The 13,270-nt window shown below is 39.3% G+C and overlaps 1 protein-coding gene across 4 annotated transcripts in view; it reads left to right on the top strand.

The window, feature by feature from the left end:
* Positions 1-13,270, top strand: part of KDM6A (lysine demethylase 6A) — a 177,149-nt gene that overhangs the window by 161,634 nt on the left and 2,245 nt on the right. For all 4 annotated transcript variants that reach the window (XM_077342853.1, XM_077342850.1, XM_077342852.1 and 1 more), the window contains 5 exons: positions 3,206-3,320; positions 4,134-4,321; positions 6,764-6,905; positions 8,884-9,010; positions 12,586-12,756. In XM_077342853.1, the coding sequence (XP_077198968.1) occupies positions 3,206-3,320; positions 4,134-4,321; positions 6,764-6,905; positions 8,884-9,010; positions 12,586-12,756 (743 nt within the window). The remainder of the gene's footprint in view (positions 1-3,205; positions 3,321-4,133; positions 4,322-6,763; positions 6,906-8,883; positions 9,011-12,585; positions 12,757-13,270) is intronic.

Below are 13,270 nucleotides of genomic sequence, written 5' to 3'. Positions count from 1 at the left end.
AGAAATGACTGGGCAGGATGAGGAAGATCTGCAGCCAATAAAACCTTTCACTGATGGATCACTGGATCCAACTATATTCATTTTTTTTAATGCTTGAGGGATTATACATGCCATTCCCTCCAAAATTTAACAGGTAAGGTCTGGGAGCCTAGGATAGTGATCTGTCAGAAAATCGGGAATCAATATGTAAGGACAACAGAATTCAGACATATATAAAGTGAATGCAGAATATTGACTAAGAGACTAAAGCAAGTGATCTGAATCACTAGAAAAGTCAAATGCATATATGTGCAATTATCATAAAGAAATGAAACATTTATACTACATCTATGGCATCATATAACATGCTTGTCCAATCTGAGGAACACTGAGAAACAAGCAGTCCTATTTCTAGTCTTATTGCATACTTTATTGGATATCTTTGTTGCTTGAACTGATTTCTATATTTTTAATCATCCTTGAGACTCACTGAAAAAGGCAGACTATAAATAAAGTTAATAAAATAAATTTGATATTTATTACTAGCAGCCTATTTTCCTCAGAATGGTTTATATTGATCGGCTGATACATCTGTGTCAGAGAATTCTTAAGCACAAACCTGAGGGATCTCTTCCCCACCATTCCCAGTTTTATAGTCACAGTTCGTTTCCATTTATGGATGGTGAACACGTGATACAAGTTGTAGTAAAGTCCACTCAAGCAATTCTAAACACAACTGCTCCTCCATTACAAATTGCTCCATTTTACAAATGAGTAACACTGAGAGAGGTATTATTATTCAATTTTACCAGTGGCTAATTATGTCCGTTCCAGAATTTGGTTTACTTATAAAGGCCTTCATAACGAGGGCATTGAGGGGGGACTGTATTTGTACTAGGGTTCAACCCTAGATGTTATTTTACTGTTGGTTCACATAATGACACAATACCCTCTCCATCCCAGGAATCATTATATGAAAGCAACATTTAAGGGGAAAGCAATCAAAACACATTTTAAGACTAGCACACCCGTACACCACCCCACACCCAGAATGGCCAAAGATGGGCCTGGAGGGGGTGGGAAGAGGATGGGCCCCAGGTGGGCATGTACACAGCTATGCTCCCAGCCATATTCTGCATGATGATTCAACTTCTGGGATTTCTTGAAGCCTGAAGAATGCTTCAGGGTTTCTCAAGAGTAAAAAAACTCAGAAAGGCTGATTTAGCTCATATCCTCAGCACATATGAAAGTACAATGTCCTCACCAGTTTTATCACAGGTCTGGTAGATATGCTAAATCTTCTTCTGTGTGGTCCATGTGCCCTTTACCTAACCTGACTCACTCAGGAGAATAGAATGAGGGGCTGAGAAAAAGAGGGAGAAAAAAACAGACGAATCTTTCAAGCAAGTGTTCACAGAATTGGAGCCTAAAACAATTACATGGGTAGGGTTAGATCCTATGAACCTTGTATGAAAGAGCATTAGTTCTGCTTTCCTCTTCCTTCAGCTGCCCTTTGTACCGCCCCTTCCCCCATCAAAAAAAAAAAAGACTAATGCTGGGTGTCAGGGTGCTACTTGGCAAAATACTGTATCACATTTAAAATTACAGGGATATGCTGCAAAGTGTGTGCTTTAAAATATTTTCAGATCAATTATTTCAATTTTTGTAACAACTCTGAGTAAATTGATTCATACTTTTGTGCACGCTAACCCAGTATCATATCTGTTACGAAATTTCTTGATCCTATTTAAGAAAAATTATTGGCTCAACTAAAAAGCCTATGGTTTTTTTTTTACTGTCACATGTATGCCCTTGATACATATAGATTAGACTACCACAACACATGGCACATGAGGCTGCCCATTAAATGTGTGTGGAAGCTATTTATTGGCCCAGCTGTCTGGGGCAGTTCACATCAATAAATATAATAAAATATTAAAACAGTTGAAAAACCAAGCAATTGGTGACAGTTTCTGTTTCCACCTTGTAGCAGATAGGGTAGCTATCTGACTTGCCGCCAAAGGAGGCCATTTAGTTGGTATATTAGTTTGTCCAAACTGACCTCAACCATTGGCCCGGTGGAAGAGCACTATCTTGCAGGCCCTACAAAAGTGTGATAGTTCCTTTAGGGCCCTGATGCTCTCTGGGAACTCATTCCACAAGGCTGGGGCCAGTGTTACTTTCTTTGTTTTTTTGTTACCTGCTACTCTGAGCACACCAGCTCATGGGGGTTACATAACAGTCCAATACAGTAAAATCCCCCATTAAAACCCATATCCTTGTAAAAAATCAACAATGCAGTACAGATGCCAGTAAAATAACTGAGCCCTCCCTATCACAGATGGCTACCAGCCAAGGCATTGAGTGCGACAACTGGTCACACCGATGATAGAGCCAGCGTGACATATCTTCATAGGGGGGCCCTTCAGATCTTCCTATGAAAAAGCCTTGGCCCTGGTCAAGGCCAGTTGGTCTTCTTTCAGGCTGGGGGCCATCAGGCAATTTGCAGACACTGAGCAAAGCACCCTCTGGGGACGTATTCAGACAGGCAGTCCTTCAGATATGCCCAGACCGCATATCACCTTGAAGATTAAAACCAGGACCTTGAAGCAAACTTGGAATTCTATTGGGAGCCAATGTAACTGCTGCCAGACTGGTGTAATTTGAGTTGTCCACTGTGTATTTGTGAGGATCCATGCAGCAGCATTTTGTACCAGTTGTGACTTCCAGATTAGGGTCAAGGGCAGGCCCGCATAGAATGAATTACAGTAGTCTAGTCTCGAAGTAAACCATTGCATGGATCACTGTGGCCAGGTGTTCAGGGGTCACATAGGCCACTAGTAGCTTGGCCTGGTGGAGATGATTGGTGTAGAATACTGCAACCAGAAATCTAACAACTGGGTCATAGAGACCATATCACTCCACCTACATTGACACCCAGTTTGCATCCAGGTCCAATTCAAGGTGTTGATATTAACCTTGAAACCTTGATGCAGCTTGGAGCCAGCATATCTTAAAGACTGCGTACTCCCATTTCAACATGTACAATCATTATAGTCATCTTCAGAATTCTTGCTTCAGGTGCAACCCTGAACTGGAAGTAGAAAGCTGGCCTAAAAATGTTTTAAAGAAAATAAATTGCTCTGGATAAAAATTGCTGTTGTCTCATGATATAAATCAGAAATATCATTAATCATAACTACTTTTTTGTTCTTGAAACTTTCAGGTCATCAAGAAAATAATAACTTTTGCTCAGTCAATATAAATATAGGTCCAGGGGATTGTGAATGGTTTGTTGTTCCAGAAAATTATTGGGGTGTCATGAATGACTTCTGTGAAAGGTACATTCTGTTTTTGTATCACTGTATAGCATCCTTTCAGTTACTGCATAATTCTTATATGTACCTCTAAAGTAGTGCTAGACGTTGAAAGAAACTGCTAGTAGTGCTAGATACTTCCCTTTTGTGTAGCAGTCTGTTTTTCATGTGTATCCTTCCCCTCTGACCATCTAAGCATAGTAAAAATTTAAGTAGAAATGCATTATATTGATCCTAATCTTCTTGGAGTTCTTTCAACACTTGTCTTGGAGACCATTTTCCCATTGACACAACTAATGATGCTGTCACTGAAAGTATCAGTGAAACTAGTTGTACACATATTAAAATATATCTGGTATTTAGCTTAATACCACTAATTTAGTATCCAGTGCAAAAATAAAAATGTAGCAGTTTCCTTTAGATTGATGCCAATAGCAAAGATGCGCAATCCCTTGGAATTACAGCTCATCTCCAAAATACAGAGATAGTTCCCATGGAGAAAATGAATGCTTTGGAGGATGAACATAATGACAGTGTACCCCACTGAAGTCCCTGACCTCGCCAGGCTCCATCCCTAAATCTCCCAAGAATTTCCGTACCTGGATCTGGAAAACCTACTCCCACATCCCTCTGCCAGTGGCCAGCAGGGACCTTGCAACTGTATCCATTAGTTAAATGAAAAGTTACTATTGAAACATATATACATTATTAGGATTATATGTAAATGATATGAGGATTCTTTTGGGAATTATATAAATGTTTTGAATTTGATTGACATATCTTTTGTGTATAAAGTACTGTGTTGTCAATGTCTGTACCCAATTTTCTCTCATACAGAAACAACATGAATTTTCTAATGGGCTCTTGGTGGCCTAACTTGGAAGATCTGTATGAAGCAAATGTCCCAGTTTATAGATTTATTCAGAGACCTGGAGATTTGGTTTGGATAAATGCTGGAACTGTACACTGGGTTCAGGCTATTGGATGGTGTAATAATATTGCCTGGAATGTTGGCCCTCTTACAGGTATGATGATGATGATGATGATGATGATATTATTATTATTATTATTATTATTATTATTATTATTATTATTATTATTTTGGATTTATTGGCCACCCCTCCTTGGGAACAGGCTTGAGGTGGCTAATAACAATAAAAATGTATACAAATATATTCAGATTTATAGAGTTGGAAGGTACCTCCTGGGTCATCTAGTCCAGTGGTCCCCAACCTTTATTAGGCTGGGGACCGGCAGGGCATCGGGCTGCGCCCGCGGGGACCGCACCCACGTTTCGGGCCGCGCCCGCGGATCGGGCCGCACCCGCGAGCTGTGCGGGCACGGCCTGCACGGGCGCGGCCCGGCCCTGATTCCCTCTCCCCGCCCTCCCGCAGTAAGTAGCTTCCCGGGCCGCAAGCTTGCGGCCTGGGAAGTTTTTTACTGCGGGGGGGGGGCGGGGAGAGGGAGCCGCGGCCCGACGCCATGGCCTTTGCGGCCCGGCGCCGGGCCGCGGCCCGCAGGTTGGGGACCACTGATCTAGTCCAATCCCTGCACCATGCAGAACACCCACAACCCTATCACTTACAGTGTAACCTGAATCTTCACAGAATCAGCCTCTCCTCAGATGGCTATTCAGTCTCTGTCTCTGTTTTAAAATTTCCAACAATGGAGAACCTACCACCTTCCAAGAAAGCCTGTTCCATTAAGAAACCGCTCTGTCAGGAACTTCTTCCAGATGGAATTTCTTTTGAATTAATTTCATCCCATTGGATCTGATCCATCCCTCTGGGGCAAGAGAGAACAACTCTGCTCCATCCTCTATATGGCAGCCTTTTAAATACTTGAAGATGGCTATCAGATCCCCTCTCAGTCTTCTCTCCAGGCTAAACAGACCAAGATCCCCCAACCTTTCCTCATACATCTTGGTCTCCATCCCCCTCACCATCTTTGTTGCTTTCCTCTGGACACGGTCCATTTTGTCTACATCTCTCTTCAATTGTGGTGCCCAAAACTGAACACAGTACTCCAAGTGAGGCCGAACCAGAGCAGAATAAAGCGGTACCATCACCTCCCGTGATCTGGACATGATACTCCATTTGATACAGCCCAAAATCCCATTTGCCTTTTTAGCCAACAAGTCACACTGGTGACTCTCTTCAATGTATGGTTTACTAAGGCTCCTAGATCCTTTTCGCACATACTACTGCCAAGACAGGTCTCCCCCATCCTATATTGGTGTATATGTTGTTTCCTACCTAAATGGAGAACTTTACATTTGTCCCTATTGAATTTCATTTTATTCAGTTCAAACCAGTTCTCGAGCCTATCAAGATCATCCTGTATTCTGTTGCTGTCTTCTGTTGTGTTTGCTACCCCTCCCAGTTTAGTATCATCTGTAAATTTAATAAGTATCCCCTCTAATCCCTCATCCAAATCATTTATAAATACGTTGAACAACACAGTCCCCAAGACAGGTCCCTGGGGCACTCCACTTGTTACTCTTCTCCAAGAGGATGCTTCATCCAGGTATGTTTTCAGTTGATCTGCTGCTGCCTGCTCAACCACCCTCCCCAGAAACACTAAATGCGAGGCAGGGGTAGTTGGCAGGATTCCGTTACGGTTTCTTCACTAAAGCTGGACCTCTGCCTCCTTAAGTGTCCCTGGGAATGTCCCTGAGGACAAGGATTTATTATATCCTGAAAGGGCCTTCCAATCTTCTCGCTGCCTGTTTTTAAAAGCCAGGAGGGACAGGGGTCTAGGAGGCAAAATGGTCAACCGCATTGAAAGTAACAACCTAACTAATCATGAGAAAGTCAGTTATAGACTTTCTTGCAAGGCATTGTGCGGAATTATGTGCTGAATTATTAATTTAGATAAAATTTAGAAAAATACATCTGTTTTTTCTACCAGTCATCTCTTAACCATTATTTTGGAAAGAAAAAAAAAGCACATGTTGATAAAATTGTTTCTCAACAATATCCTTCAAAATCGCCCATAGAACAAGTCTGGATTTGTTTATTAATATGTACAGTTTTTAGGAGGCAACATAACCGCATAATTTTGTCAGTAGTACCTGAACTAATTGAAATGCAAATATTGTTCTGCACATATAGATACATATGTGCAACAAAAGATATATTAGTACAGAATAAAATCCGCATTTTAATTAGTTCAGGCACTATTGACAAGATTATATATACAGATATAGATTACATGATAGGAGAGTTCTCATGGTAATGGAAGTCTTTGGTTCTTTAGCAGTGTGTATTCTTTATTTTATAAAGTAGAATCTGAAATATACTTTCCCCCTCATATCTTCTGTTTGGTGGGGTAAAAACTGTGAACATTGTTCCAAATATTCAATAACTAATAACTGATGTGAGAGTAAATATTTTTCTTACCTGTGAACAATGAAATTTTAAGTGTTCCTTGCAGCTGTTTAAATTCATACACATTTATTATTGCAGCCTGTCAATATAAACTGTCTGTGGAACGGTACGAGTGGAATAAATTGCAAAGTGTAAAGTCAATAGTACCTATGGTTCACCTTTCTTGGAACATAGCACGAAATATTAAAGTCTCCGATCCAAAGCTTTTTGAAATGATCAAGTAAGTACATATGGTGACTGTGTTGGCTTCCATTTTAATAGAACATAACCTTGTAAGGTTAAATAGGAATCTGACAGCCATCAACTCTGTGACCTGGAGTTTGTTTATAAACCACAGCTAATATGTTACTGATCTCCTATTCTTCCTTCAAGTAAAATCCCTAGATACTATCTCTATTGATAGGAAGCATCATCCATAGCTTGATGCATCTCGAGTGGCAAGGTTTTGTGCACTTTGGTCTATCTGTGGAGCAGACTTCCATGGGGTGGGGGCATTGCTACTGTACAATCTAGGATCCCTGCATTTATGCAGTACAACAAACCACAGTTAAAAATCCAGATACAACCTACATTTTAGAGTTCTGGTTTAATATCTCTTGCATTGAAACATCAGACTAAATTAGTGTTTAATCAAAGCAGATTTTATACATGATGCATTACAAATTGACTTATCTTGACATCTGAAAGCAGCCACATAATCAGTTATTCCCACTGTTGTATGTAGGCATTCAGATTGGCTACATTATTAGCAATGAGTGTGGACATTTCTGTACCTTTTGGTGACTTTTCCAGTCCATTGTACAACATTATTTGTTCACAACCCTTATATGTAGTTATTGGTATTATAGCAATCTAATGACATTGGTGCAGTTCAGAGAAATAAAATGCTGCATTTAGGAGAATACGTAAGCCTTCTTAAAAGCACTATAATTAATGTGCAGCCAAGCGTAATTCTAAAAGAATGAAAAGAACAAAGAGCAGATAATGGGTTAGTGTTCAGTGGGGGAGGCATTTGAAATATGGAGGAAACCAAGTGCAATATAGAATTGGCAAGCTGGAAAATCAAGCTTACAAACTGACAATATAGAGGTCAAGAAAAATTACTGGTGGCTTACTAGTATACAACACCAAAAGCCCAGTGATTCTAGAAATATACGGACAATTGTTACCTAGTTTTAAATTGAATCTAGATAGGCAATATTGCTTCCAGAAGTTCTTTTTTTAAGTATTTGGAAATAGTAAAACAGGACAGAAATTAAAGCCTTTTTGATCAGAGATCTTGACCAAGATCATTAAAAGACATTTAAATGTCTTAATTTTCTCTCCCCAGCATTATTTTACAACCAGCTTTATATGGTGAATGTACCTCAATGTAAAATTTCCAGGAGTTATGGAGAAACTTTTTCCTTCTGTTTTTTTTTTTTTTTTTTGTGTGTGTGTGTGTGTGTGAGTGTACACAGAAATTTGTGGCAGGGGGATTCTACTTTATTAATTATTGTCCTCTAAAACCTAAATTATTTTGCTGCTTTAACAAAATCAAATGCATCTTTTATAACCGAGTTACCATGTAAAATTGTACTATTTGATGTGTGTGCAGTAAAAGATACAAATGCCTTAGTTTTCAGCAAATGAAATTGCAAATACCAGAGAAAATGTACTCTCGCTTGCTTTTTAAAATTTAGACAGGAATTTTTGAAATTGATATTCCTTTCAAAAATGAATATGGAGAATTTTCCTATAAATATAATTTAAGTGAAACATAAATTTCCCTTGATTATTAGCAAAGGATTGGCAAGGATCATGCCGTATCGCTGTTAACAAAAATTATGTTAATTTTCAGGGACAAAAGAATATTCTTTCTTTGGCACAACTGATCGCATCAGTTTTCAGCTTGAATTTAAAATAGAAAGAATGAAATTTTAATTAACAATTGAAGCATAAAATATCAGTGTTTCCTTACTGGCAACTAAATTAAATTGTAATAATGTTTTAATTGTTGTTTTCATGTCTTAATGTAGTTCAGCTTTGTTTTAATGATGAACGGGAAGGGGAATTAATTGTTTTAAAATGCAATTTTATTACTTCAGGTTGTTAGTTTCCTTGGTGACCCTTATGAGAGCAGAAAGGTCAGATATAAATTATGTAAAATAAATTATGAATGAAGAATTGTTTTAACAGGATTATAATATTTGTTGTAGGTATTGCCTGCTGAGAACTCTCAAGCAATGTCAAACGTTGAGGGAAGCTCTGATTGCTGCAGGAAAAGAGATTGCATGGCATGAGAGAACAAAGGAAGAGCCAGCTCATTACTGTAGCATATGTGAGGTTAGTAAAGAAGTAATAGACATAGTTACAAATGGCATTGTTGTTATTGTTAGCCATTCAGTTGTCACCATGATCCGCAATTCCACAAAGCCTCCCTCAGCCATGCAATGTTCTGGCTGGTGTCCATTTTGATTAGATCCTACTATCATGACCTTTGTTGGCCTGGTTTCCTTTTTCCACTGACCAATCCTAATATAATTGCTTTCTCTATTGAGTTTGATTGCATAATATGGCTAAAGTAAGTGAGCTAGATGAGCCTCTTGTGGCGCAGAGTGGTAAGGCAGCCGTCTGAAAGCTTTGCCCATAAGGCTGGGAGTTCAATCCCAGCAGCCGGCTCAAGGTTGACTCAGCCTTCCATCCTTCCGAGGTCGGTAAAATGAGTACCCAGCTTGCTGGGGGGTAAACGGTCATGACTGGGGAAGGCACTGGCAAACCACCCCGTATTGAGTCTGCCATGAAAACGCTAGAGGGCGTCACCCCAAGGGTCAGACATGACTCGGTGCTTGCACAGGGGATACCTTTACCTTTACCTTTTTAAGTGAGCTAGAGTTTTGTGATTTTTACCTACCAGTGATATATCAGATTTTATGTGCTGTAGCATTTCCTTGTTTATGACTTTTGCTGTCCATGGAATCTGCAGAAGCCTTCTCCAACACCAGTGTTCAAACAAATCAATTCTTCCCTTGTCTGATTTTTTCATGGTCCAACTTTCACAGCAATAAGTAGCAATTGGAAATATGTTAGAGCTATCTAATCTACATTTGGTAGTCAGGCTTATATCGTTGCTTTTCCATATTACATTAGCAGTAATATTACCCATGATTAAGATTACCTTGGGTTCCTATTTTAACCAGGATTTCCTGCAGTGCATGAGCCCAGAAGGTGAAATTTGTGCAGTTCGAATGATGATGGCTTTCAGTCTTTCTCCCCTGCCTGCAAAAGAGAAGTAGCAGCAGGGGCAAGGCTGGCATCTCCAGCCCGCTTTCCAACAGCTCTGTTCATTTTGCTCCTCCCCTCCCCACTAACATCAGGTTTACATTGTTTCTACATGGGAAGACAAGTGTTCTTCTGAGGGTGATTTAACCTCCCTTCATATTTGGGGGTCACGTTTTACTGCAAACCTGGGGGGGGGGTCCCTCCAGATTTGCAGAAGAATACCCCTTATTTGAATGAGGACCAGATTCAACATTAGGTATAGGATTTTGCAGCACTTTGATATTATCCTAAGTCTGTTGTAAATGTGGAGGCATTAAACTAGGCTCCTGTACCATCTCCACATTTAGGTTAAACATCACCAGTTACCAAGTACAGTGAGTCTTCCTCCCTTCAGAATATCTCCTGTTTCTCAGAATCCTAAAACATGATCATGGTTTCAGTAGGGGAAATGTTCCATTTATTTTATTTCTCCACATGCAAAAGTGGCAGGCTGGGCTCCAACCCTAGAACGTATGGAGCTCCAACAATCAAAGCATCTTATCTTGAAGTTCTTTGAAGACCAAATACAACCCTTTAAAGTGTGAGCATTTTTGTTAGCTGGTGTCCGCTATAGACCTATGTACCTTTTAAGCTTGTTTCAAATGGATGGCTTAGTGGCATCCTCCATTCAGAGCAGAGTCTGTGATTAAACTTTAGATCTTGTCTTCTGAGCAGTGTTTTGTGCATCCCTAGGAAATAAGTAAATGTTCCTTTGACCTCAACTAGCAAGTAGTACAGTGTGTTTCATCTACTGTTTGAAGTTATTTTAAAGGATTTTTATATTTCGGTGGCCAGAAATATTTCTTGGCTGTGTAATTCGTTATTGTTCTCATTTGGTAGATAAGGGAGTGGATTGATGAGTTTATGATATAAAATAAGAAAAATCATTAATCTTCCACATTGGGACTGCATGCACAGATCTACCACTGAGGATGATTTGTAGCTTTAAAATTCGACTGTGGGGCATCCTGCCCCCAGTGGAACTGCACATGCATGTTTTTACCTGCTGTTTGCACCCTGTGCCCCTCTTCTCTCAGCTTCTTTTTCGCTGCTGTCTTGGGAACATATATTTCTAGTGTGCTTCATACTAATGTTATTTTTGACATTACCAGAAAAGAGTTAGAGTTTGGGAAACAGGTGCTGCAGTTACTTACCTGTAACTGTTGTTCATTGATGTCTTGTGTGCAGATACACGTTCCATCCTTCCTGCCCCACTGTGAGCTCATGTTGAGCCAACTGAACAAAGTTTGAATCTAGTGGCATCTTTAAGACCAACAGAGTTTTATTCAAGGTGCCACTGGACTCAAAGTTTGTTCTGCTGCTTCAGTCCGACATGACTACTCACCTGAATCTATAGCCAGCTGTTCACTGCCATTGTGCAGAGGAAATAGGAAGTCCAGCAGAAGTAGCTACAGCAGTTGCATGAACAAGGAATTAGGGGAGAAAACTCTAGCAATAGTCCCTACAAAGCCTTCTTGCCACTGATCTATCAATATGTGTAGATGAGAGACCTATAGATTATCATTAGAAATTCCAGCCAAAACAAACTTGGTCTAAGCTTTTAACAGACTGTGTACTATATAGTTTTTCAAGTAAAAATAATAAAAAGAAGAAAAATGTAGCTTCTTGTTCCCTAATGGTGGATAAAGTTTCCCAGATTGATTTGGAATTGGGCTTGCAAAACAACTATTTCCTAAACAGAAAGAAAGACTTCCAGCAAGACTACCCATGTGTTTACTATAAATCATGGAGAAGTTCTTCCCCAACTTAGATTACATTTTGAGTCAGAGAAGGTTGTAATGCTTGTGTCAGATTACAAATAAACATTAAAAGCCATCAGAGTGAATACAGCATGCCAGGTAATTACAGACTTCTGCACTAGAACTTGTAACTCATGGTGCCATTATGTTTTCTGCATTGTGATGCTATCAGTGTATTTAGGTTTCTTTGATAAAGTCCATGCTGAGTTGGGGGTATTTATTTATGTATTTATTTTTTTAATTTCAAATATACTGGCTTGTGGCATCAGTATGTTCCTATCTACCATGGTACCATATGTTATCCCAACTAAAATATTTATGGATTGAAAATGTAGCACTTGTTCTATACTTAAAATGCCAAAAGCCATATGTAACAAGGGAGCATTGTGAAAGATTTGTTTTGAAAGAAGTGTGCCTCCAGATTCGCAGAAGAGCGCTCTTTCATTCAGTGTCCACATTTAGGCATTCCTGGTCTCTATAATGATTCTGCAGTTCAACTCTCTTGCCTACCCTGTTTTAGACTGCTGAGGAAGCAGTACTACAGGCTACTGTGGCTAGCATACAAACTGTTTCTAAGTTGTTAATTGAGGTCAAGAAATAGTTTAGTATGTATGTTGTGACTATAAATTGCTTTTGAAGGTCCAGAAACAGCTGTGCTAGCTGAACAGCAATAGAATATGTGGAAGGTTGGCAACAGTTTGTACAAATGTAAGAAAAGAGTTAGACCTCTTTATAGGTAATAAAATATATGTAAAGCCATTTATAGACCTAAGCCTTCTGCTGTGATTCCTCTAACTTTACATACTACTTGACTTTTTGCTTCTTTTCTCATTTGAACAGGTGGAAGTCTTCAATCTGCTTTATGTCACAAATGAGAGTAATTCTCGGAAAACTTACATTGTACATTGCCTAGACTGTGCACGAAAGATAAGTGGGAACTTGGAAAACTTTGTGGTGCTAGAACAGTACAAAATGGAGGACCTGATGCAAGTCTATGACCAATTTACATTAGTAAGTGAAGTCAATAGATGGGTAGAGAATTTCTCTGAGGCAAAAATATGTTCTCTGAGGCAAAAATACCTTGAAAATCTATTAGTTGAGCAAGACTTGCACAATTCCATCTTCTGTTTGTAAATAGAAAAACAACTATGCTCAGTAGACAATCTTATACTGTATATTATTACTAATGAATTAGAATAACAGATAAAGGAAATGGGGCTCAGGAGGTATCATGAAAGATTGGTTATAATCTCGAAATCACATTCCCCAAATTCTCACCCTGTAATCTCTGTCTCAGGAGATTCATCAGGCTACTTTCTCGATCTCCTCCCTCCCCCCTTTTCTCTTTAAGTAGACAGCTGCTTACATACATGCAATTTTTCTCTATAAACTGTTTCGTATTTACCAGGCTTGTTTTAAAGGGTTTTTCCTTGGATTATATACAAAACTTTTTTCTATCTTTTTATTTGTACATACTTCAGCAGTCTTATGAGTGTGCAAAAATTTCTTGTCTTGGCATGACTTA

The sequence above is a fragment of the Paroedura picta genome, chromosome 6 (genome assembly GCF_049243985.1).
Source record: "Paroedura picta isolate Pp20150507F chromosome 6, Ppicta_v3.0, whole genome shotgun sequence".
Classification (NCBI taxonomy): domain Eukaryota; kingdom Metazoa; phylum Chordata; class Lepidosauria; order Squamata; family Gekkonidae; genus Paroedura; species Paroedura picta.
This window is presented reverse-complemented; position numbering and strand designations above follow the sequence as displayed.